This window comes from Aedes aegypti, chromosome 2, assembly GCF_002204515.2.
Source record: "Aedes aegypti strain LVP_AGWG chromosome 2, AaegL5.0 Primary Assembly, whole genome shotgun sequence".
Taxonomy (NCBI): domain Eukaryota; kingdom Metazoa; phylum Arthropoda; class Insecta; order Diptera; family Culicidae; genus Aedes; species Aedes aegypti.
In genome coordinates, this window is record NC_035108.1 from 209,464,795 (window position 1) to 209,475,970 (window position 11,176).

General features: G+C 38.4%; 1 protein-coding gene across 1 annotated transcript; it reads right to left on the reverse strand.

The window, feature by feature from the left end:
* Positions 1-1,863: 1,863 nt before the first annotated feature.
* LOC5570724 (uncharacterized protein C4orf22 homolog) lies at positions 1,864-2,886 on the reverse strand. Its single transcript, XM_001659267.2, has 3 exons — positions 2,647-2,886; positions 2,423-2,588; positions 1,864-2,358 (listed from the first exon to the last, which is right to left on the reverse strand). Exons 1-3 carry the CDS (start codon positions 2,784-2,786, stop codon positions 1,966-1,968), a joined length of 699 nt encoding a protein of 232 aa, XP_001659317.1. The 5' UTR covers positions 2,787-2,886; the 3' UTR covers positions 1,864-1,965.
* Between the last annotated feature and the right edge of the window lie 8,290 nt (positions 2,887-11,176).

Below are 11,176 nucleotides of genomic sequence, written 5' to 3' on the forward strand. Positions count from 1 at the left end.
CGGGATCCCTCGGTGGATGTTTTTTGGAGAACACGTCAAATGAAATCTAAAACCCTATATTTTTCGATGGTGAAAGATTGAGCTATGCCTATTTTTTGTGATAGTTATTGATCTACCAGACACGCCGTGTATTATTTAATGGAAAGCCGATTACATAAACTCATAAAGATCTACGGAGTACTGATTTCGAAAATTATTGGACAATTTTTTAATTCCGAAGGTGTACACACAAAAAATTTTGGAATAGTGATCAATTTGCCCCCGGATTACGGTACTCTAGAAAAATTCTATGGCATGACTTGGTTTGGTATAACCAGTGGTGGAAAAGTTCGCATCACGAATCAGCTCCCGAGTGTATACCTACGCATAACAAACATCACAGACTCGCTAACTGGCTAGGTGTGAGTAAGTCCGAACCCACACACTCGGGAGAACATGTCAAAAGAAGTAGCAACAATCTCGGGAACGTTTACTCGCGAGCAACCAAACAAAATGTGATTTATTATGGTTTTGACAGACAAATTAATTGTATATCTATCAAAACGAAGTAAACTACTAGTTTGTATTCAAAACCTCTTGGAAACCATAAATCTCGTAGGGAAAGCATCTTTTGCCCAAAAGCACAATATGACTCTGTACAGCTCCGAACACGATCACGAATCACTTTAGCTCGGGAGCAAGACCAGCGCTCTGACGCTCGGGAGCGTTTGATTTTGTTTTTGTAAAGCAAAAAAAATGAGATTCAAAGCATTAGTAGGGGGCATGGGGCAAGAGCGACATCCGGGGCAACAGTGCCACCTCTAATTTCACGTAGTTCAAATCAATTTTTTGATGTTAAACTCAGGATAAGAATAAATTGAGTACTAATTGAGGGTTATGTAAATATTACAGTTAAAAATGTTTAGTACAAAAAAATAGAAAAATGTCTTTAACTCGAAACGCGAAAAATGCGAAATATTATAAGAATATAAGACTGGAAAACAAGGTTTGACTCCCAATAAATACAAAACATATTGATTTTTCCGCACAGTATTGATGATTTTCAATTGTTTAATATAGCTGTGAGGAATTTTTTTTCGAAAAAGTCCTTTTGACATTAAGTTTTACATATATAAAAACAGTATGTCTTATGGGAAAAGAGGACACCGCAATTTTCTCATATAAAATCAAATGAACTTTATTTTTCTTGTTTAATATTGCATTAAATCAATGTTTCCTACTAAATGAAATCAAAATAAACCATTTTGGACATTCAAAATGGTTTCTGAAAATTTTTACTATTATTGTTACAGTCAAATAAGATGAGAACTAAATTAATTTCGTAAAATTACTTTTTAACTATAAGTCAACTTTTATCCCTCAGTTTTTATCTTTACTTACTCTAGAATTTATCGTTTAGGCGGGGAAATAATAATATACAAAATTTGTGGCATTTTGCTCTGGTGGTCTTCTTGCCCCATACGAGTGGCACTCTTGCCCCGTGCCTCGTTTAAAAACCTCATAAGAAGGGACATTTTCAAAAATCTCAAATCATCATGTGTTTCTTATATTTTTGAAATCTATCGATAACATCATTTAGAACAAGAGGTGAGCTTGCCCCTACAATGGAATAATCTTCAAAAATTTTGCTAATAACCATGATTTGAACCTATATATCATAAGGTGTCGTTCTTGCCCCCATCCCCCCTACAATGCTTGTAACTGTCGCGGAGCACCTGACAAGGCTTCGTGGAGCACCAAGTGCACCAAGGAGCACGATCTGAAAACCGCTGAATAGATTATGTTCAATTTTTTTTTTTTTTTTAATAAATTTGTATGCTTTTCAGAGCCATCGCTTGTCTTATTCCGTAAGGTTTAGCAATATTCTGAATAGTGAATGTTTTGTTCACCGATGATTATGAGTATAATTCTATCCAATACACGTGCAATGCATGCAACGAGGCTATTGAAAAACAAGCGCCCTTCTCAGTAGTTTTTCCTCACCACATGATCGTACAGCACCACTTGCTCGTGAACATCACTGTCAATTTCCATGCGGGTCGTATTTGTGCCGAAGAAACCTCCAATGGGATCCGGATAGATGTCCTTACGGTCGTACGTATTCCGAAATATGATGCCTCGTACAGGATCACAAAGCACGATATAATTTTTCGAGTTTCGCTTGAAAACTCTGTCCGTTCGAGAATTGTAGTAGGAGAGATCGTGCTTGGTAGGATAGAGAACTTGCTTCCCTTGGAAGATCGCTTTCCAATTCAGGGAACTCTCCTTGTCTTTGTTGACCCGTAAAAGTGCTTGTTCGTAGTCGATGTACCCAGATATTTCAGCATTCTTCCGAAAGTAACGAATGTAAATTATTGTCTGAATGTAAAATAGATAGATAAAAGATATGTTCAATGTTTATTCTTGTGTATCAATCTACTACCGATAATAAACCGAGACGATTCGGCCTTTCCCTGGTGGCAAGTTCACTCAATAGTGGATCCGTGGTTATCAGATTTCTGCTAAAATATACATTGGGATCCTGTGTTGCATACAGAAAGTCATTGATTTCATTTCTTCGGCTCTGGAAAGCTGATTCGGTTAAGGATCTGCGAAGAGAAGAAATGTGCCGAATGTAACAAAACAAATCATATTTTTCGTAAATACCTATAGCCTGTTTGGTACAGCCGAAGTCCGTTATGCTTGTGACCGAGATATCTGAGATCTTGGGTGGTAACAAGACTTTGAAGATATTTTTTGTGAGTAGGAAATTCTAGCAAACGGAGATCATCGTCGGTAAGCTTCATGACTTCTTTGAATTAACGAATAGAAAAATCTTTTTGATCAAATAATTTTTATTTATCAGTGACTTAAGTTTTCATTCATGTGAAAGTTTACAAGCATAGCCTACTGGTATCTACAGTATCTGGCATATAAAATGCACCAACACCGTTCTCCCATACAAAATTGTCAACGTCTAATAGCTATATATAATATAATATATATAATAGCTATATATAATATGATATAATAACGGACGCCCCCGATTTAAAAACGGTCTTTGGCGAAGTTGTAGCTGATTATTGTATCTCACAGCATCAACGTACTTCTAATCTCCAAAAACACTTGGGCAAACACTATGACCGATTGAATGAATTGCTTGCTTTTCCCATAGTAATTCCTATATAAACTTTGAAAAGCTTGTGCAGTCTCAGTTTTCATCCGAATGAGCTCAAATTTTGGGATGACATTCAGAATTTGATCTTGAATCGAATGAGCGGTGTGGAGCAAAAACGGTTTTTGAACCACTTTAATATATATATATATACAGTACTGGACAGAATAAAAAACGCATTGGCCGTTTTTCCATTCAAAATGGTCAAGTTTGGAGATCTGAATCTCAGCTTTTAGTGGTCCGATTGATCTGAAATTTTCACCACAGGCTAGATATAACATAGATTTGGCTCAATTAAAATATCACTGCATAAATTATTAAAAATCTCTCAATTTGCAAAAAATTGCAAAATTTAATTTTGAAAATATTTTGAAAACAGTCAGTTTTTCCGAAAAATGATGTTCTGCAAACTTGTGTGTCTTATCAAATTGTACATTTTTGCAGAAGAACATATTGCCCTAAATATTTTCATTTAAAAATTATTTTTACTTTAAAATTTTGTCATTTTTATCAAAATTTGAGATTTGCGATAACTTAAAAGTTTGTTAATTAAAAACTATGAATTTCTAGCCTAGCAAATTTGAGGTTACTTTCAACCTGCAGTGAAAATTTCAGGTCAATCGGACTACTAGAAACCGAGATATAAGACTCCAAACTTGATCATTTTGTATTGAAACACGGCCAATGCGTACTTTATTCTGTCCAGTACTGTATGTATATATATATATATATATATATATATATATATATATATATATATATATATATATTTTTTTTTAGAGATACAAAAATTACATATCTGTATTTTTTTATATTGTAGAAATTATTTTTTTGGTCTACAACTTTGCTGAAGCATGAATGGGAAAAGCACTTTTTTTCGACCTACAAGAACTATGTGCCAAATTTTGGATTATCATACAAAATCGTATTAATTGGTCGAAAATTCGTGCTCTTCTTCTTTATCATAATTTGTACAAATAAGAAAGTTGACTACTTTCATTTTCTATGAAAATGTGGACCATCCTTATTTTGAATAACACCCCGCAAATGACCTAACAAATACAAACAACTTTTGTAGAAGACAGTTTTCGTCTAATGTTTCATTCTTAAGCTCAAAATGCATTTTCCGCATGAATTTTGTCTCTGGACTAAAATGCATTGCGGATAACGTTAGGTGATTTTGAATTGATGTTTTTCTTTCGATTAATATTTTTTTAAAACGATGTATGAAGTGCTTAAAATCGAGTGAATCATATTGAATTTTTGTTCTGAATAAATTCTATTTAAATTATTTTATTAAAATATGTATCATGTTGTCTTGAATTTCAAGAAAATTCAGAAATTCACATTTTTCTGATCGCAGTACGCAGTTGAGAAGAAATGTCACTTCAAAGGGGGCTCTCTGTAGGAGATTTCTTGACTCATTCAGTCAAGATTTTTTTTTACTTTTCTTGAGCGAAACAGCATACTCAGCTTTATAATAGAAATATAAGTAGTAAAACGCTTGTGATGCTGCTATCGAAAAAAATAATTATTTTATTACTTATTATTATTATTGAAACTTTTGATTGTACCGTCAAACGGGGTAACTTGCAACAGGAGTGAAACTTGCAACACTTCGACATGTAACCGAATTACCGTTTCGTTCAGCATTGAGTTAAATTATTATAATTTATTCCACTATTTATTAACTTTAGGTATACAACAGAAGATTTTAGCGAGGGTTTGGTGATTGTTTCTTTTTTGGTTGGTTTGCTGGAGGTGAAAATCATATTACACGTTGGATCGTATGAAACTAATGCTAAAAAAACGTTCCTCGTACCACACAAACGGTAGAAATATGTCATTCGAGGCATTTGCTATCAGTTACAGTACTTAGTAGTGTATAAATTGACAATATAGAATATTTGATAATTTGATGCTTAAACACTTTAAAAATTCAAAAAAGTTTTTGACTACCATTGTGGGGTAACTTGCAACAGCAATTTGGACCTCAACTGCTTGATTTTTCACAAACACATGAAAAACCAAAATTGCACATATATTTTTTCAGTTTCATTCAAAATTTTGCACTTCAACAATTCAATACGCGTTTGGTACCAAATAATATGTATCATATTATTATTAGATTTAATTTTATTTTCTTCGTGAAAATATTGAATAATTTTAAAAATCTGTATAAAAATGAACTTGCAGATCTGCCATGGGGAACTTTCTACATGAAATATGATGAAAGTTAAGTCAAAACACCAACAGAGACCATTTTAAGGCATACATACAGTTATGTGATATGTCGCTTTGATTTAAATATGTATAACAAAAAGGTATGTGAAGTATAACCTGAAATACCATTGTATTTGTAGACAAGTTGCATTATAACGTTTCAATGACTTTCAAATAACTGTTAAGAGTTATGACATGCTACAATTTCCCGTGTGGACACCCTATGCAATGCCGATGGAGTTTCCAATAGAATTGGTTTAATAATAATTCAGTAATTAATAATTAGTTTTCTAAAAGTAGAGTGAACAATGGCATTTCTGATTATTGTCATGCCTTTACTGTAGAAAATTATTGAATTAACATAGTAACACGATATAGGATAAGTTTTTAATAGTGTTCTTTAGATAGCACTGTGTGTTGCATGTTACCCCACATCAGGGGCAGCATTAAAAATGTATATTTTTCGTCGCTCCTGATCCTAGAAAACCAAATACTGATAAAATTAATACCGCGTGGTATTCTTTACGTGGTGATTAGGGTACCAGATGGTTTAAGTCTCATCTGAATCCTCAAATTGTTCATCCATATAGCTTTGAAGTTGAAAATTGTTGCAAGTTACCCCGTTTGACGGTATGTTTAAAGCCATGTTGTATAGAATATTTTATTTTGGTTGAACAATAAAATTGACATTTATAGACGCTGTACTCAAACTGCCAAAGCGTGGCAAACTAGATGCTGGTCACACGAACATTCGCGACATTAGCATTCTAAGGCTAATGCTTCTCCATGTTCCTTAAAATTGGTCAAAATGTTATGGCACATAGCGCAATAGAGCAAAATCCAGACTTCCGTGAAAGTGAACTGCGATCTGTCAAACTTGGGTACCTCTTGCAGTACCGAGGGACCATAAGCAGTACTAGAAGTGGCACCCATTTTGCACACGACTACTACGTCTCTATTTGTTTGTATCAAGAGACCATTTGCAGTACTAGAACCGGTACCCATGCAGAACCCTACTACCAGGTCCGCCACACTCGGGCTCAGATTGAGTACCACTTCTAGTACTGCATTTGGTCCCTCGGTAGTGCAAAAGGTACCCAAGTTTGACAGATCGCAGTACACTTTGAACGGCATTCTAGATTACCTTATGAGCCATAAAATTTTGAGCAACTGCAAGGGACATGGGGGTCTTTAATTTGTCTTTGGTTATACCATCTACTAGAGCAGCGTCAACACACGTGAGCTGGGAACAGCTTTTATAGTGATGGGTGATATGCAAAGGCACGTGATCGGGTGGTGGTCGATCAATGAACGAAAATGCAAGTTAATAATCAAAGGTCGATTCTTTAACTTCAGCTTAATTAATGGGCATAGCCCACACTCCGGAAGCACTGTTGATGACAAAGACACATTTTACGCGCAGCTTGAACGCGAGTACGACCGCTGCCCAAGCCTCGACGTCAAGATCATCATAGGAGATTTGAACGCTCAGGTTGGTCAGGAGGAGGAGTTCAGACCGACGATTGGAAAGTTCAGCAACCACCGGCTGACGAACGAGAACGGCGTATGACTGATAGAGATGTTGCCGCCTCCAAGAATATGGCCATCCGTAGCCCCTATTTCCAGCACAGCCTCCCGTATCGGTACACCTGGAGATCACCTCAGCAGACAGAATCGCAAATCGACCACGTTTTGATCGATGGACGGCACTTCTCCGATATAACCGACATCAGAACCTATCGTGGAGCTAACATTGACTCCGACCACTACCTGGTGATTATGAAACTGCACCCAAAACTATCCGTCATCAACGATGTACGGTACCGACGCCCGCCTCGGTACAATTTAGCTTGACTGATACAACCGGATGTCGCCAATGCGTACGCGCAGCATCTTGAGGCAGCATTGCCGAGTGAGGGCGTGCTTGATAGGGCCCCTCTTAACGACGCCTGAAGGACAGTCAAAGCAGCCATTGACGACGCTGCTGAAAGCATTGTCGGACATGTGGAACTGAGCTCAAGAAACGATTGGTTCGACGAGGAGTGCCAGGAGGTTTTAGAGGAGCAGAATGCAGTGCGTGCTGCAATGCTGCAGCATGGTACGCGGCAAAACGTGGAAGGATACAGATTGAAGCGGAAACAGCAAACCCGCCTATTCCGGCACAAAAAGCGTCGCCTGGCAGAGGTGGAATGCCAAGAGATGGAGTTGCTGTACCGTTCTCAAGAAACGCGGAAATTCTATCAGAAGCTCAACACATCTCGCAAAGGCTTCATGCCAAGAGCTGAAATGTGCCGGGATAAAGATGGGAACATATTGACGGACGGACGCGAGATGATTAAAAGGTGAAAGCAGAACTACGATGAACACATGAATGGCGCAGAGAACACAGGCACAGAAGGTCAGGACAGGCGATGGCTACGTCAGCACAGCGGACAGTGGAAACCAACCAGCTCCCACGATGGGGGAAGTTAAGGATGCCATTAAACAGCTCAAAAACAACAAGGATGGTATCGAAGCCGAACTCATCGAGATGGGTCTGGACGGGTTGGCCTCTTGTCTGCATCGGCTGATAGTCAGAATCTGGGAAATGGAACAGCTACCGGAGGATTGGAAACAAGGCGTTATATGCCCTGTCTACAAAAAGGGCGACAAACTGGAGTGTGAAAATTATCGTGCAATCACTATCCTAAATGCCGCGTACATAGTGCTATCCCAGATTCTCTTCCGTCGTCTATCACCTATGGCCAACGAGTTCGTGAGAAGTTATCGCATTCGGTTTCATCGACGGTCACTCGATAACTGACCAGATCTTTTCCGTGCGGCAAATCCTCCAGAAATGCCGTGAGTACCATGGACGGTGTGCAAAACTGTGTGAAGATCTCGGGCGAACACTCCAATTCGTTTGAGTCTTGGCAGGGACTACGAGAGGGTGATGGACTTTCGAGCCTGCTGTTCAATATTGCACTTGAAGGTGTCATGCGGAGAGCAGGCCTTAATAGTCGAGGCACGATATTTACGAGATCCGAAAAATTTGTTTGCTTCGCGGTCGACATAGATATTATTGGGAGAAAATTTGAAACGGTGGCAGCTTTGTTCACCCACCTGAAACGCGAAGCAACAAGAGTCGGGCTAATGGTGAATCCGTCGAAAACAAATTTCTTACTGGTAGGTGCAGTGTCACAATAGATGGGGATACCTTCGAGGTGGTAGACGAGTTTGTCTAACTCGGATCCTTGCTGACGACTGACAACAATGTTAGTCGGGAGATACGAAGGCGCATCATCAGTGAAAGTCGTACCTACTATGAGCTCCAGAAATAACTGTGGACAAGAAAGATTTACTCTCGCATCAAATGCACGATGTACCAAACGCTTATAAGACTCCTCTACGGGCATGAGACGTGGACTATGCTCGAGGAGGACTTGCAAGCTCTTGGGGTTTTCGAACGCCGAGTGCTAAGGACGATCTTCGGCGGCGTGCAGGAGAACGGTGTGTGGCGATGAAGAATGAACCACGATTTCGTCTAACTCTACGGCGAACCCAGTATTCTGAAGGTAGTTAAAGCTGGAAAGATACGCTGGACAGTGCATGTTTCAAGAATGCCGGACAACAGCTTGTGGTAGCCAGAGTTGGTAGTTTTAGATTCGGATGTAAAGATGGTGTTCGCTACGAATTCGGTCGGAACAAGAAGACGTGGGGCGCAGCGAGCTAGGTGGATTGACCAGGTGCAGCAGGACCTGGAGAGCGTGGGTCGCAGTCGAGGATGGAGAGAAGCGGCCATGAATCGAATGAATTGGCGAAATATTGTTGGCGAGGTAAAAATAAATAGTAACATAACAGATTAGTTCCCAATAAAGTCTAAAGGCTCGCATTGTATGCCAATTTTCATTATATGAAACATGCACATATATTGCCTCCATTATTGTACGTATAACGCAAATGGACGACATCGTATACGGAATCTTTGCACATATAGGCATCGTGTGATGCAAAAGGTAATTTCGTTATACGCACATTCTGCTTGTCTGGGTACTATATCTTTTTTCGTCTCTGATTTAATCGAGAATCCACAAATCCAATTTGATTCAATTAATCAACATCGATTTTCCTATCAAATTTGTCTAATGTTAATTGGGGACATAATGACAAGAGAGAAATAAAATAGAAGGGGCAGAAAACAAAAATCCAAAAATAAAAATTTGACTAGAATTTTCTCACGTCTAGTATTATAACGGCACACGGTGTGCTGAAAAACACTTAGTTTCGAAATTGCATGAACCTCTTGTTTTTATTTTCATTAAAAGCTAGTTTTTGTGGGTAAAAAACAACCTTGCGGCATATTAAAAAATCTCTCATGAGCAAAAATTTGAAAAAAAAAAAAATCGATTTTTGTTTATCATTTCCCCATATATATTTAGGTTCTTAGGAGAATGATAGAGTTACACTAAATCATTGTTACTATGATGGTCCTCTCAAACAGTGTTCAAATAATATCTCTTACATGACTCGATATTTTCATGAGTCATCGAGTTTCTTTAATATCGACTCACTTGAATTTAACTGTATGTGTGTTTCAGAACTCCGTGCGGTGTAACATTAAGAAAGTTAGATTATTTTGATTATTTTTTGACTCCCCATACTCAAAAGTAAGATTTTACATGAGTTGATTTTCTATGATCCGATTTCGACTCATACAACCATACTGAAAACCTGATTTCATGGTTACTACAGTTATCGAGTTGAAGAATCATAGTAAAAGTAGATTTTCATGGCTAACTCGATGGTCCTTGGATCCAACCTTGGATCGCCGTTGCACTGGTTTTGTGTTATGTAACTCGATACCTCCCTAACTCGATGGTCCCTTCAATATCGAGTTATGGAAAGTTGATCGTATGATGGTCCCCTCGCACAGGTTTACAAAGAATTTCCATTCCATTTCTAGACATTTACATGAGTCGATGGCCCCTTCAGATATCGACTCATGGAGGATTGACTGAGGCATGAAATCTATATAAATAAAAATGGAATGGTGTTTGTATGTCACGAAATGGCGTACGAACGGGTCGACGGATTTGAATGATTTTTTTCAGTTTTGTTTATCAAGGGTTCCAACGTGTTTTTGTATATAAAAATCCCAGAATATTCACCGAGAATATTGGAAAAAACGAGAGTGCACGGATCTGTCATTTTGTGTGGGACGATTCAAAGCGTTTTTTCAACAGCCTACTTGATGGCAAGACGAAGTTAGCGGGACCACTAGTTAAAAATAAATTGAGAATCGCGAAACAAAAACTCAAAACCTCTCACCACCTATGATGCGTTACGTAATCAATGGATGGCCTCCAAAAGAGAAAATCGTTGAAGTTACGCCTATAAGATACTTAAAGCTAGATTTAATTAAGTGGCACTGCAACGCTTCGCTTTAAGGGGCATAAAATTAATACTAGTAGCAATAACTCCAGTAGATGGAGATACGAACAGAAAGGATGATTATTTTGACGCGAATGAGTCACCAAGGTCACACTGCGATGAGGAGGCGTCGCGCTTGAATACATCATTTGTCGTTCGGTGATAACTCCGAGTGTGACAGTAGAGTGAGTCCTTTTCAGCATGTAACGGCTGCCCGGAGGTGAGAATAGGGCGAGACAATCACCCCGCTTCGTTTGTTGCTACACGTTTCGTACATTACTACTATTACATAGCCTACTACGGGCCGAATACGAGCGAGTGATCCAAGAGAAAAACGAGCGTCACTTAGTAGTAAAAACATTTTCATTATCAAATACGTCGGTTGCAGGG

Coding starts and splice junctions, on each gene's coding strand:
- LOC5570724 (XM_001659267.2), bottom strand. CDS start 2,786: ATGAAGCTTACCGACGATGATCTCCGTTTGCTAGAATTTCCTACTCAC. Junction 2,589..2,646: donor CTGTACCAAACAGGCTATAG/GTATTTACGAAA, acceptor TTCTCTTCGCAG/ATCCTTAACCGAATCAGCTT. Junction 2,359..2,422: donor ATCGTCTCGGTTTATTATCG/GTAGTAGATTGA, acceptor TTTTACATTCAG/ACAATAATTTACATTCGTTA.